Raw genomic sequence first — 16,113 nt, 5'->3', positions numbered from 1 at the left:
CTGATATCCTCTTACATATACCTCCTTGCATACCTGAAATGAGATGGGGGGTCTTGCTAAGTTTTTCCCTGGACTGGTCTCAACTGGGATGCTCCCAATGTTGGCCTCCAAAGTAGCTGGGATTATAGGAGTAGGTCACCATACCCAGTCCTATCTCTTTTGGGTTCTTGCATAGCTATCAAGATAAGAGATGATTTGGTACAACTTTTTTTTTTGCCTCTTGCACATGAATTATTCTTGGGCACATTTTGGACATACCAAGCAATATGCTGTAAGTCAGCTGATCTTCTATTAATATTTTTAAACATTCATATGAACATTGTCAAACAGTGTGAATTAGTACTGTATTAATGAATTAGTAATAATATTACTAATAATAGTGTTAGCAGTTCAGTAATACAGCAATAGGGAGATGTTTAAACACTGTTTTCATAAAAACTCGAATACTACCAATATAGCTACTTTCTTTTTTTTTAATCAAAGATAACTCAGTTGTGGTAACACAAAGCACTGAATAGCACAGCACATACTTCTGCTAGTCCCCCTCTTTTTTTTGCTTCTGGCTTGCAAACAACCAATATAAACTGAAACTGTTCTCTAGCCTTTTTCTGTTCAGTTAATCTGCCACCAAAATTGATTCTTGACCTCTGTACGTCTTTCTTTCCTTTGGAATTTCTTGTGATGTTTTCCTTCTGTTAAAATGGAGAAATGTGGTGTGATAAAATATGAGCTGGTCACTTCATTATTTTGATGTCTTTATTTCATGTACCTGAGATATTTTTAAGGGTATTATTTGTGGTATTTAAATTCTTTCATATATTATTTAAGTGTTTATGCTCACTTCTGGGTAGCAACTATTGCTTCACTTGATAAAATTCCTCTTTTAAAGTTTCTTGTGCTCCATTCAAAATTTAATAGTTAAAACTTTTTCAATGCATACATAGAAAATTTACAGTATATACACGACTTTAGAATGATTTGTAAAATAATGTCATAGATGAAAAATAATACCAATTATTAAAAAAACCAAAGTCTAAAAAAACCTATGTGATTAAAAAACATTTATAAAAGTTGACACAGAGTACTAGTGGAATTGTATTTCTTCAGGACTTGCCAATATTTATTTACAGTAGATGTCACACCTCTGAATTGGTGAATTTAGAATGTTCTTGTGAGAAACAAGCACTCCTGAGGTATGTGTTTTCACCCAGACTTCTGTATATCACTCCTGAGGAATGTGTTTTCACCTAGACTTCTGTAATAGAAAAAAGAGTAAACATTTCCAAATTCCATATTATAATCTGATTTTTCTATCTAAACAGGCACCTAATTTTAACCATTTCCAGATGAGTTAAATACTGAATATCTTTCCTTTGTATTTGATAGTAGCAATAATATAAAATGCTGTATACCTAAAGTCAGTGTGACCAAATATGTGGGTAAACCATAAATTTCCAAAAAGGGTGAAAATTTGCAATTTGGAAGTTGTAACACTACTGCAGCTAGAACTGCATTTGGCTTTCTTTGTGCCTGTGCAAGCTGCATTGCTCCTCATCTGAGCACTCCTTCACTGTCTCCTGTTCTGAAAGCAGTGCTGGCAGAGTGCCCACTGCGTGTGGGGTTGGGCCCTACTTCATAACAAACTGCTTTTACTCCCAAGAAATTGGAAAGCATTAGGTTATCTGTGTTTGAGTACATCTTTCTCCTTGTTTTTTCAGTTCTTCCATTAGCCTGAACAGATTATCTGTCTGGGATGTTGTTTGTCACCTAAAAGAGAGATAACATTTCTATTTCAAATAAAGATTTAACTTACGACCTAGAATTCATTATTATGCTCCTTCTCAAGTTATGTACAAAGTAGAAAGAAGATGCTTAACAAGTGATTATTGTTCTCTGGAATTGCTGCACAGTCTACCAAATGCTTTTAAATAGAATGGAATGAAAAAATTTTTAAGTATCTGGTTTATAACCATCCCTGGCTGAAGTGCCCTGACATGCAAAAGGCTGTCTTGACCCCCATACCTCCCATGATTTCTTTCCCCTTCTGAGGCCTCTTCTCTCTTAAATCAGCTACAGCATGTTCCATCCCTATTTCTCAGTGACCTGCACTGACATTGGTCACATAGCTGTCCCTCACATTTTCCATCTTATCTTGTTTTTATAAGATGATTAAAGGCTTGGGAAAAGAGCTGTTGGTATATTTTAGTTGATCTTCAAGGTACTGTGGTGCTTTTTTAGCTGGGGTTATAAGATAGACCATGCCATTAATCAGAGAGCCCACAAAAGCTAATGAATCTAAGGCAGTCCAAAAACAGGAGATGATATCAAGTGAGGTGAAATACATAAATCTTATTACCCTGCTAACTATTCACATACTTTTCACTGTCATCTAGTGGAAAGTTATGCACATGATATATATTCTTGAGTGCTTTTTTCTTACTGATTTTATGAAAGCGATTAGTGGGTATCATAAGCAGCTGAATCCACTAACAAAGGTATATAGATAAGTTTTCATCATATAACACCTACTAAAAGAGGTTAGCAGAGTAGTTGGCAAGTTAAAAAGAAATCTTGTGAACTCAGTACAAAACCAGATTTAGTTTAATTAGTCTGAAAAGTGAGATTTGGAGGAGACAGAGAAATTTCTTTTGAAATTCAAAACACTTCCAGAGTTTTGAATTCACTTTGGTTCCGTGCCACCACAGAACTAGGTTGTACAAAGCCATCCAAACACTTACCCTTTATTATGCACTAGAAAAACTTCTTGGCAATTGATTGACTAAATTTCACTTTAATAACATTGAGAACTTACTGGGGCAGTCTAGCTAAGCAGGTTTTAAAACTATCTATCATGGGCTCCTTTCAAGTAGAGAGAGTAAGAGTGGACAATAGTTACCTTAATAATGGCATTCTTAGAGAACATGTAGTTTAAATATTAGAACTTTAATACATAGTCATTTTTATAACATATATAACTCCTGTTATTATATTTACATCCACGAGAAAGGATTATCTCTTCAAACCAGCAAAACTTGGCTATTAGGAGAAATGTTTGCAAGAGTGTATCTGTACCAAACAAATTTATATGCTTTTCAAGATTATTTTAGATATAGGCAACTGAATTTGGAGAATTAAGAGTTATTATGGGGAAATGTTAATAAAGGTTAGTAAGTGTTAATTGGAAATGATGGTGAAGTTTAGGGAAAGCAGAAATTGATTAAAAAATTATAAATTATCTTCATTTTGATGATACAGGTATCCAGACATTGAGACTCTTCTTGATTGATGAACTAACAAGTGAATAATGACTCTAGTATGGAGAAACCACTTCTGAAGTTAAACTCAGTAGGGTTTTGTTGTGTTTTCCTTTTAAAATAAGCAGAGGAGCTAGGGCATGGCTTAAGTAGTAGAGCACCTGCCTGGCAAGCATGAAGCCCTGAGTTCAAATCCTAGTACTGCAAAAAAAAAAAGTGGGGGAAAGAAAGGAGGGAAGGAAGGGAGGCTGGGATCCATGATGGTGAAAGGTTGTGGGCTTTTTAGCTATCATAGCAGAAGTTTCAAGGAGTCGTTTTTAGTTCCCAGAAAGGAAATCAGATACACATACTTTCCTCCCTCACTCCCTCTTGCCTTCCCTTACTCTCTTGTTCTCCCTCCCTTCCTCCTCCCATGATTCCCTCTTCTTCTTTCTGAGACATCAGTGACCTGTTGAAGACAGTGTTTTGAGAATTACTGTTCTACCTACATTGCTTACAATATCTAGACTTGGTTTTGAATACAGTTGCGATTCTGAAAACTACTATCTACTTACCTAAAATACTGATGTCTGGAGTTTTACCCTCAAAAATTCCAATTTGATTGGTCTGAAGTAGGACGCAGGCATTAGTATTTCTTAAGATTCCCAAGATAATTCTAGAACTCAGTTTATATACAGGTTCATTGTCGTCACTAACAATAATAATGGTCAGACAATAGGAATTAGATAATTATAATTGCTTTTTACTTTTTATTTTTTCATTTTTTACTTTTTTGGTAGTACTGGGGGTTGAACTCAGGACCTTGTATTTACTAGGCAAATGCTCTACCACTTGAGCCATGACCCCAGTCTTTTTGCTTTTTTTAGTTTTTTGTGTTAGGCTGTGGCTTTGCTATTTTTACTTAACAGTTCATTTTGGAGCTCTTGCCCTGCCAATGATAAACCTACCTCAATTTTTAAAAATTCTTTCACTTGATTCTTTTTAATGTTTTATTTCTTGGCTTTATATATTTATAAATTAGTGGTAAAAAGCATGGACTCTGTAGCCAGACCACCTGGGTTTGATTATAAGTATTATTATTGCTCACTTTTTAAAACTTTATACCAATATGGACAGTGCTCCAGCTTACATCATTGTGTTTCAGTGAATATTCCTAGAGTTAGAGTTGCTAGGGCAGAGGAATTGATATTTTGAAATTGCTGTCAAATTCTTCCCCAAGAGAACTACCAGTCTCTGTTTACATTTACTCCAGCCAGTAAAGTGTGATTGCAGTTCATTCACATCACAGTATGATTTTCTGGGCTGAAATGTTAGTCTTTTCTCTTTTGACTAGAATATCATTGAGTCAGTTTGATAGCACTGATTATAGCATGCCACCCTAAAGTTCTAACTTACAGTCTTGGAATATATGATTAAAGAGAGTGGAAAAATTATCTGGAAAGTTTTCAACAAGTGAAATAAATGAAGGATAGAAATAAAACCTAGTATTGGTATGGGTGAAAAAAATCTGGTCTAGACTAATCCCAGTCTTTCATTTTATAGGCAGGATAACTCAAGGAGAGAAGCTGACCTTCCAACAGCAAGTCCCAAACAGTAGCCCAGATCTCAACAGAAATCTGCTTCAAATACTCTGTGTGTGTGTGTGTGTGTGTGTGTGTGTGTGTGTGTGTGTGTGTGTGTTTTGGTGCTTTAAATTCAAGATTCTATATTCTTCAGGTTTACATATATAAAATTATATCAGTATTGTTGGCTATAACATTTTATATAATGGAAGTGAAAGATATTATTTCTATCAGAGGTAAATCCTCTAAATTTTAATTTATTATCAATACAATGTAGGTATTGTAGTACCCACTTCATAGAATTTGGAGAAAGATTAAATTTTATATAATACATTAAAAGTCTCTAACACTATGTCAGGAACAGAATGTTAGTATCTCCTTAATAGTATATAAGTATATAAAACCCTCCTGTGTACAGATTATTCCATTATAACCTGGATTAAGGTAATGGAGAAGGACAATGCTAAATTCTGTATTGCGAAGATAGAAATTTTTCTGGTGTTAAAGGTTTATTTGTTTTTTAGGAAACTTAAAAAGAAAATACTATCATTAACATAGTTTTGAAAATTCAATATTTTTACTACTTCTTTAGGAAGAATATATAAAATTTATTCAAATGTTTTATTGTTTAATTGGCTTACAGTCTTAGGAATTTGGATAGTAAAAGAAGCAAATTCATTAAAATATAATTGCTTTGATAGAAGTCAGAAAATGTATGCACTGATGAAGAACCTCTGTAGTTCTGTGATTCATCAGTTTTCTACCTCTCCTCTGGTTATTTTATGGCAGATCCTGTGAAGAGAATAAACCATACCCTCACGTATATTTAGATTGTTAGAAGCCATCAGAATAAAATGGGGTCAACTTGTGGTAGATTGATCTCAGTTTACATCTCTTGCCCTCAGGAGGTGCAGGGTGGGTAGACTGTTCCCATCAAAAGATACACTCTGGGTCCTTTCCCTTTCAGTTCTCTTGGGTTCTCTGAAAACATTTTATTTCACCTACTGCCCATTACCACTAGGCTGGAGTCTAACATTCCCATGTGATGGGTTGATTGATACATAATTAAATTAGAAGCCATGTGTTCAGACATTAGAATCAAAAACTATAGAGCTGAGGAATGTTATTAGTATAATTTCTGGATTGTGTGTGCATGCACATGTTGGAAATGGAACTCAGGACCTCATGTGTGCTAATCTACACACCCAATCCCTGGTTTCTGGGTTTTAGTTGCACTATTTCAAGGTTAGAAATGATAAACAATCTCTTCAGAAAGTTATCTTTTCTACTATTTGGTTCCTGAAACTATTTCCAGTCTATGACTTCTCTTGAGTCCTTCTGGCTCCCATTTGGAAACTTTATTGGTCCTTTTCTCATCTTTCTTTTCTAAGGATTTTTATCTATTCTCTGTATTTACATCTTCCTACCCTAAGCATGAGCTTCGTTTCCTACTGTACTCTCTCTCACTCATGTTGCCTTGCTCTTCCTTCAGTCTCTCTTGAAACTTACAGATCACTGCATTGCTGCCTTCAAGTGTCTCACCAGACCCTCAGAAATTAATTTGAACTTCCATAATTCTTAACACTTTCAAACACTAAGACGCACTCCATGTACATTTTTTTTCCATTATACTTTTAGACAAGCACATCTGTCTCTTCAAGGTATTACTTCTCTCCCTAAAGTTTTTAAGTCACATTTGAAATCAAGGTTCAACATACAATTGATGAAGCTATTTAAGACACTGAACTATCTTATTTAAAAAATAATGTCCACACATATTTAAATCTAGTGATCCTCAGTTGGGCTTAGTTTTAGCCATTATTGCTGACATTATTTGAAAACATAATTTATTTACTCTCTTGTTTAGATCAAAACAGGTGGTTTTCTAAGGGTCATATGAAGATCTAAATTCTGATTTCCAATCAAAGTTTTCATTTTTAAAAAATGGAATTCTCAGAAATTTAGATTTTTTTTTATTAACTTACTAACTAATGTAGGTGTTTATTTTCATTTATTCAGCCATCTACTGGAGTCATTCTCCTTTCATTTAAAAGTTTAAATAATCTTATTTTGGTAGTCTTTAACAGTTGAGTCAGTTTGATTGTTTATCGTCCATCTTTAAAAGCTTCTAAAATAAATAATACTTATAGAGTGTGATAAAATTTTGTTTTACCTTTACATTTAATATGTGAAATTGCATAGTTTGTGTCATTTTATCTCTTCCTCCACCTCCTCTTCCCCCCATCCCCTTTAATAGCACCCAGAAATTGATTCCAGGGCTTCACACATACTAGGCAAGCAGATAATTTTCTGTGTTGGGCTATGGGAGTGTATAGTAAAGCATTACAGTTTTCTTTGTATCATCTTATACATTCTTATATTTCTTAAGCATGTAGCTATACTTGGGCACACCTGTCATTTTTATGCTCACATCACAATGTAAAGTTTATTCTTACTCACAAAAACAAATCGATTGGGAGAAGTGTGGAATGTGAACAAACAGAACTTGACACGTGTTAAGCATGTATGAAGTATGTGGCTATGGTATTGTTTATGAGTTAAAAGGTAGCTGGACATTTCCATTTTGGTATTAGTCCCTTGAGAAGGAAGAGGTTTCTTCCTTCATAATGGGGTGTGATCTGCACTCTTAGTACGAGTGATTGACAGTGAATGATTAAATAGAAGAAGATAAATACCACTCCTCCCCCTTTTTAAGGCTAAGCACATAATCACTGAATGCAATCTTTTCAGTGTAGAAGGGAATGAATTAACTATGCAGATCAAAATGGAAGGAAACCAAAATTGTATAATACCCTTTTACAACCAAGTGTAATGCTAAATTCACAAAGTGATCAAGACCTCGCTTGTGACAGTAGAATTTTGACATCAGGCCATTGGTCCATGAGTGGGCAGAATGGTTCCCTGAATTGAATAATGCAGCACATCCCACAGTGACTGATAAAAACTGATATGTCCACAGGAGAGCCAGCTCCATTACTGAAGCCTTCCACCTATTTGTCTCTCTTCGAAAATGATATCCAATGCTATCCTCAGGAAGTGAATTTAATTCTAAAGAACATATTTTACAGATGGGAAAACTTAATTTAAGAACCCACTTATCTGTTATAGAAGAGAACTATGTGGGAAAACAATATAAGTAGTATCATATTTTTCAAAGATACCATTTTTGAGCATATTATTTTGTAGACTTAAATTTCAAGCATTAGTCAATAATTTTTATAATTCTATAACTTTGTGCCATCTCTTAGAACACATGGCCAAAACTATTGAACCTGCATTACAGTGTTTTATTAATCATTATGGTATATATTGTGCAATAAACAATTTTATTAGAACACTGGATTTTTTGGGTTTTCCTTTTGATTTTTGAAAATATGATGCAGTCTGTAAAGATAAATACCTGTCAGTTACTGCAAAGAATAGAAGCCCATCTTGTGACTCTGTTATTCTAAAATCTGTAAGATATTATTGATAACTAGAGAGGCAGACAGACAGTAGTCACCCTGGTGCTTTTTTGTTTTTGTTTTTGTGTGCTTGTTTGTTTTTGCCAATTGAAAAAATTTGTCTTGCTTAGCTGATCCAAGAAGATAGTAGTAAGTATCCTACATATACTGCTTATTAGGTTAGGAGTAGTTTAGTAGTTTGTCTTTCAAATATAAAGTACTATTGAGTTAGTAAGCTTGATGTTCTGTCACACACTTGTAAGTATAAGTACTTACATTTTAATTTTTGTTGTCATTATGGTCTTAAACTAATTCTCACAGTTACTACATTTTTTTGCTATTTTTTAAACATTATGACCTATTGTTATTTGTGCTCCCTAATGAGAATCAGGGAATCATAAATATAATTTGGAAAATGAATTTAAAATAAAAAACTGTTAAAATATTTCATTTGGAAACAAATCAGTAAGCAAATCCTATATGCAAGAATCAAGTTAAAACCTTGGTAAATGTAAAGTTTTCTGTTTCCCCACTTTACGTTTTTTCATTGTTTTAATATTAAATTTTAAAAGAAAAATTCTGATTGAAATCAAGCAATTATATCTTCTAAATAATTTCCTTGCTCATCCTTTAGAAGCTAAGTTTTAAATTTTCAAATATCTAGTACAAAGCCATGTCCCCAGTATGCATTCAAATATTAATTTCAGGGTGGATTTGTATTTGCTTCAATTTAGGAGAATTCACCCTAAGGGAAAACTAATTTGTACAGAAAGAAAAGAAAGGAAATTTATCTAATCACTGAACTAGTATCAGCCTTTATTAATTTGGGGGTGTTTTTTATGGCACTGATCTGGGTCAGACAATTACTATATTGCTCTAAAGTTACTTAGTAACTTGACGGACATCATTCTGACTATGAGTAGATATCTTACCACATTTCACTGCATTACTTAATTTTGTACAAAGGGAAAAATTCTAGTTCAATTGATTTTCACAGAACAATTAATACTCAAGTAATTGTTAAACTCATAAAATTTAATTTGGTCTATAATTTTACCAATTACTGAGCAAATTGCCATTTCATATCATGGCAAACAGCTGTGTTTTTATAGGCTCATTTTTAAAGACAGCTTGTTGGGGTATTTTAGTTGTTCTTGACCATTGACTGCCCTCTATTGGACAAAACTGTTGTTTAAAATAATCTGTCAAATTTAAATGAGTTGCTTCTTCATGGAAATTTTTTTTTGTGATTGTTGTGCTGGGGGTACATTGTGACGTTTACATTTATAAAAGTTCTTATAATATATCATAGTTAAATTCACCCCCTCCCATCATTCTTCTTTGCCTCCTCCCCCCATTCCTGGAGTAGTTTGAACAGGTCACAAATGATCGTTCTTGTATGTTCTGGTACTGTTGTTTTTCACTGACTATTGTGGCTAACAACTAATTTTATAAAGCTGTGGCACATTTTGATGATGCTCCTCCTTAAAGCAATCAATATAACTTAGTATCAGTAACATCATATACTTCTAAGAAGGCACATTAGGCTGATTTCATTGTCAGTTTGTATATTTGGTAATTAAAAATGATCTGCATTCTTATATAAACTGTTATTTTACATATTTAAATAGTAACTATTAAGTTATCATTTTAAAAAACTTTAAATGATACATGCTACCTACTTCTAAGATACTTTCCTCATTCTTGCTTGCAGATGCTACAACTGTGGCGGCCTTGACCATCATGCTAAGGAATGTAGTCTACCTCCTCAGCCAAAGAAGTGCCATTACTGTCAGAGTATCATGCACATGGTGGCAAACTGCCCACATAAAACTGTTGCACAGCTGCCCACCAGTTCTCAGGGAAGACAGGAAGCAGAGTCCCAGCCGTGCGCTTCTACTTCCCCTTCAGAAGTGGGAGGAGGGCATGGCTGCCCATCACCATCATTTCCTCGGGAGGCCAGGTCACAGATCTCAGAGCGGTCAGGCAGGTCACCTCAAGAAGCTTTCTTTGTGAAGGCATCTGCAGCACCAGAAGAGCAAAACAAAAAGGGGCCTTCAGTTCAAAAAAGGAAAAAGACATAATCCTTGTTAATGTCTCATTTTCTCCACCCAGTTGGGAAGTCTACCTCATCCAAGTACAGGGGAACAGTATTCCACAGATAGCAGCTGACCTGGGATTTTAACTACTGTTGAGGAACTGTGAATTTTTTTTAAAGACAAATCACTCTAAGAAAATTACTTTTGAGCAGGGTGTCATGTTTATATAATTCATAGAATGAGATACTATGAGCATGTGTGAGAGGGGGAGAGTAGTCTGAATCTCTGTGTGTGTATGAGGATTTTTACAAAGGAGTGCAGACATATATAGAGATTTTTGTCTTTATATATGTGTGTATAGAAATAAGCACACATCCTCCCTCATATAATTGGACATCTCCAATAATTGAAAATCCATGTGAAGCATTTAAGATAGTTTAAAAAATAACCCCTGGAGTTTTTCTTAAAATAACTGTTTTTATAATATATAAAAATAAAAACATGACTGTTACCTTTTGTGAGAACCAAAGGATACTTCAGATCTCAGAGCTGCCAATCATATGGTACTAAAGGTTTTTTAAGATTCCCAGTTTCTCCCAAGTCTGGGATTGCCTCTTTTTCTTGATACATATGGAGCATTTTTATTTTTGTTTTCTTTTCTTCTATTTGAAGGTAGTATCTTAACTCCATATACTTCTGACTGCCATAAGCTTTTTTGATTCTGGAATACATACCTCTAGAAAAGACAATGAATGTGTGATTTCTGTGCCGATATTTCAATGTTTTTAATTTTATGTTTGATTGTAAATTACATGCCTATTAAGAAATGAAGGGGAGGGTAATGTGTAAATGTAGTGACTTGATTATTTTCAGTGGTATTTTGATACCTGCTCATTGTAATGATTTATGTGTTCTGAGGTTTTTTTTAAGGGATTGTTGCAACAGCAGCTTCCCTTCCTTCACTTAAGTCAGTCTTTAACCATCACTTTGAGCAGGAGCCCTCCCTATTTACTACTGAAGACCTTAGAAGAAAACTCCAATCTTTTGGTGGCTGTTTTTATTCCCTCTAGAGGCTCTCTAACTTGTTTATAAAACAAACAAAAGCACCACAGAATTGAGTAATATATTGGGGTTTAGAATGAAAATTAAGTGGATGCTCATAATTGCCCAATAGATATGGCCTATGAATAATACTAAAAAGTATAGTGTTTGGTGGCAGGCTACCAAAGTGACAACCTTGGGGCAGAAATACCAAAACCTCCCCACCCCATTTCTAGAAATTTCTTGTACACTAACATTAATGTCATAGCAGTTACCTTCAGTACTTACACTGAAGGTACTTAACTGCATGGAGAATTCAGGGTGAACATTCAGTGCTGAGGATGAGAGTCTCTTCAGTTTAGCTCTCAGTTGTAACAACAGACTGACTGGGGACCAACCACAGTGTTGGTCCCATTAGGCCTCCGTCACGAAAAATAAATTTTGGCATCATCCTTTTTCTAGATGTTAAAGGCAAATCTCTGAAACATCTCCAAGAAGGTAACAACTGATTAATGCTTAATATTGGCAATAAATAATATGGGTCTGTTGGTGTTAAGTTCAGCTAACTAAAAGAAGAAAATAGCATGACTCAAACATTCTGCTGCATAGTTCCTGCTCCCTCTTGTGTCCTGTCATGGGAGACTGGAATTGTTACTTTCAGCAAGCCACCAAAAGAAGAAACTGCCTCAGGCTGGCTCCCAGTCCTTTACAACTCAGCTTGCATTTCTAGACAGTGCTTGTGAGAATCTCCACGGTATATACTGAAATATCCGTGTTCTGTGATGCAAAGCTTACTTTTGACGATATTGAATGTGGTAGCTGTAGAGAAATACTTCCTTGCCTTATGTGAGGATTTCAAGCTTATTTAAATTATGTAGACAAATCAAAGTGGCATTACTTAATTTTTAGCACGTATAATAAGCAGCTTAACAATAAAAATGCAAAATATGATACGTCACTTTGAAAATACAAACCAAAGTTCCTTGACTTTATAGAAATAGGAAATTATGGACTTGAAAATTGGACATTCCCTATTTACATCTAAAAGTTCAGAGCTTGAGATCATGGTAAAAAAAAAAAATCAAAACAGAAACACTTGAACTGTGGACCTTATGGGTACAATTTGACATCTTTTTCAGCATCTAACGAGACTGAACCACTAAGAGCACAAACCAAACCTATCTTATGGTTAAAAGCTGGGGTTTATTTTTTATATGAGAATATTGTCACTATTTCATAACATACTCAGGACAAAGAACTTTGCTCAGGGAACATACCATACCATATAATGTTGTTTCTTTACAGACTAGGCTACAGTCCTGCTTACTCAAAACAAGCCAAATAACTTAGACCTTTATGTAAGTACATGTACTTGATGTTGGTAACTACCTCTGTGTTTGACATAGACCACGATCTTGAATATCAGGTATCACTTCTATTTTCATTTCATGTGAAAAGTCCTCTAAAATAGAATTCCTCAACTCCTTACAGATGTGACTATCACTGATGTGAGCACATTGTTCATTTACATGAATGAAATACCATTCTGTTTACAGCAGAACGCTACCTCATTGTTGATTCGTAGCACACCTTAATGCTGCTCCGGCCTTACAGTTGGCTGATAATTCTCTGGTACACACCTTTTTCGATCAGTATCATAGATAGCAATTCATAACTGGATGTTTCTGACAAACACTTGTGAATAACAAAGCATCTCATTTAGTTAGCAAAGTCTCTACATGTTTCCTTAAAGTTATCATGTATTTAATTTAAAGAATTATGGGCACCCTTCAACTTAAGCAAAACAAAACACAGAAGCATTCTTGGAAATAGCTGCTTTGCCCAGAGGTGGGGGGTGGGAAGAGAGAGCAGAAAGAGGGATTAATGTTTGGGTGTACTTTGCTGGGCAGTATAAGAGATACCAGTCCCATGCATTTACATGTATTTGTTGCAGCAAAAGACATGCATGGTGCAGCATTATAACCCTAGGCATGTAACTATCTAGAACTGACTTGCCAAGGAGTGAACTTCAAAGTGCAATGCCATTCCTAGTTACTAAGGGGAAAGGATCTGTATGCAGGAGTTACTGCACCAGTTTGCAGGAGTTACTGATGGTGGGGCATTAGGTCTGTGAATTGCCCTAATGTCAACACAAATGTAATTCTTAAGAAAGATGCATCTCCCAGTCTCCTAGCCCTCTGAGCTAATTAACTTGCTAATGGCAGATTGTAGTGGAAACATTTTTATACCTGCATTTCTAATGTTTGGATGTATTTTTACAATTGAAAGATTTAGAAAGATTTTTATCTGCTTATAACTTGGAAGTTTAGCGTGCAATGTAAAGAAAAAGATCGAAAAACATCAGGTTATTAGCATCAGTCCACCTCCAAATAGAGGATTTTTTATTGCCAATAATTTTTTTGTATTCTGGTTCAGTTTTATTTTGCACCAATGCAGCCCCAAGTTACTGCTGGTTGTATTTAGTTTGTGAATAGAAGCCCATAAGTGTTAATAGACTTTGTAACATTCACTGTAAGATGAATTATACAGGACATGGGAAATCTCATTAAGTCTTAAAGTTAATTTAAGTTAATTTATCTGTTTTCGCTTAAGAAATGTTTATCATAAAATATATGTGTGTGTTTCCCCTTTGGTTATAAAATTCAGGAAAGTACAAGTGCAGCTGCACTGACTTTAATTTTCTAGATGTCTTAATGAGATTTATTTGTTTTAGAAAAGAACAACTTGTTGAAAGCATCAAATTCTGTCTTACATAACTGTCAGCAGCCTCTTTAAGATGTGGTGGTTGTGAGATCTGTGTCCTAGTTGTTCAGTTAGAGGTCGACATATGACTCATTGTTAAATGTTATGCTTGGAACAGAGCTACAAAGTTATGGTAAAGTACTGTAATGTGAGAAAGTATTACGATATTTAATCACCTGTGGCTTAACCCTTGTGAGAGTTACCAGCTTAAAAATGATTGTGTTGACTACCTCTTAAATCATTCCCATCTATCCACCACTGACACCTATCACCAAGCTGTCTTTAATTAATGTGTTTTGCTTTTTTGGTATTAACAACTCTAACCATACTAGAGACCAAAGTGAACCCTGATTTCTATGTTTTTAATATGGTGTTTTATCTAGTGTTTTAAAATTATCCTTTGTAGTATTTAGATTATCTCATTGCCCATTTTTGACTCATGTTGTTTACAAATGAAAATCTTTTTTAAAAACCACTTGAACTGTTTGTGTTCAAAGGACAAAAAAGAAGTCAATGTTTGGAACAGCACTTCATTTGTGATCAGTCATCTTGATGGACTAAAGCGCTATTTTTGTTTCTCTGCAAACATGGGTTTTATATTCTCATTTCATGCCTAATGTCTTATTCTGTCAATTATGGATATTTTGAAGCTAAAAATTACTTGGTTAAAAATAAAATTTACAACGTTGGCATTTAATGGGTTTTGGAAATTTTTCATGATTCATGTGATAAAGGGCCATCTAATTAGAATTTACACCAAGGTGAGCAAAAGTTAAATAGCGTTAGCATATTCTCAAATGGGGAGCTTGGAACTTAGAACAGTACAAATAAGGAAAGGTGTGTCCTGTCATCCTGGGGAGTTGTTCTGTGTTGTCCTTGGATATCAGGACAACTGGGGAGTAAGCTTGAGGCACACACTTCGTGTGCTCAGAAAGACAGGCCTACAAGAAAATTCCAAATCCTTTTGGAGAAAGCATTTTAGAATTCTCTTACAGGTTCACCTAGTAAATACAAAGAATTTGAAAAGAACAATCAAAGTCAGTGCACACTGATAGTAGGTATCTATGAATGTAGATTGATCAGATTATGTATGCAGTAATGATATGCTGTAAAACAAGTTGGTAAAACTGTTGTTCTATAAGCTGGCCAGTCCCATAATTAAACTCATTTTCCACTCTATACTTCTGGAAGTGTTAAGTCAGTTCATATGTTTGTACAAACTGGGTGACCCACTTAGAATATGAAGAGGTTTTTATTATACAAAGCTTTGTGTTAAAGCATTTTATTTTACTGTAGAGACTCTGGTTAAAAAAAAAAAAAAACCCACACATACCAGTCACCTGAAAACCAATAACATTTGTGTTAATTTTAAAATAATACGGAAACGCCTTTAAAACAAAAAATTATACACCTAGAAATAACCATTAACATTTTTAATTTTTCTTCTGGTCAGATAATATGCATATATATACATATACACACATGGGGGTGATTTTTAAATTAGTTTACATGATGTATGGTGGAGCTTTATTCTTTTTCCTTAACATCTAGCATACATAATGTTTTGTCATATCAATAAAAATTGTTAGAAACAACACTTTTGATAAGTGCACATTTGGCTTGAGGAAGTGAGACTCAGGTTTAGCACATAGGATGGCCTGATTCTGATGAAGGAGAGGAACCCTAGATAGAAGAAAGACCAGAGTGAAGGAATTAGTGGGTTGAGTGCAGCCCATCAGTAAGGATACTAATTGGCTGGGTAAAGTAGAAAAACTATATTGCGGCCAGGAGCTTGGAGGCTGTGAACCTTGGGAAGCTCTTGAAGCCAGCACCCCTTTTATTAAATCCCTGTCTTTTCCCTAAGAGAATTTTTCAGCCTGAGGTGTCTTGAGAGAACCTACACAGAAAGTAGCAATCTTACTGAGCAGAAGACATTGCAATTCAGGGCTGTGAAATGTGAAGGACAAATCCTGGAGAGGTATGCCGATAA

General features: G+C 34.8%; 1 protein-coding gene across 1 annotated transcript in view; it reads left to right on the top strand.

Annotated features, from left to right (window-relative positions):
• Lin28b (lin-28 homolog B) overlaps nucleotides 1–14,972 on the top strand; it is a 119,514-nt gene extending 104,542 nt beyond the window's left edge. Inside the window, exon 5 of the mRNA XM_074077755.1 lies at nucleotides 9,995–14,972. Within this exon, the coding sequence (XP_073933856.1) occupies nucleotides 9,995–10,364 (370 nt within the window). The 3' untranslated portion in view covers nucleotides 10,365–14,972. The remainder of the gene's footprint in view (nucleotides 1–9,994) is intronic.
• Nucleotides 14,973–16,113: the final 1,141 nt, after the last annotated feature.

This window comes from Castor canadensis, chromosome 1 (genome assembly GCF_047511655.1).
Source record: "Castor canadensis chromosome 1, mCasCan1.hap1v2, whole genome shotgun sequence".
Lineage (NCBI taxonomy): Eukaryota > Metazoa > Chordata > Mammalia > Rodentia > Castoridae > Castor > Castor canadensis.
Note: the sequence above shows the minus strand (reverse complement) of the source record. Positions and strands in the feature narration are given on the sequence as shown.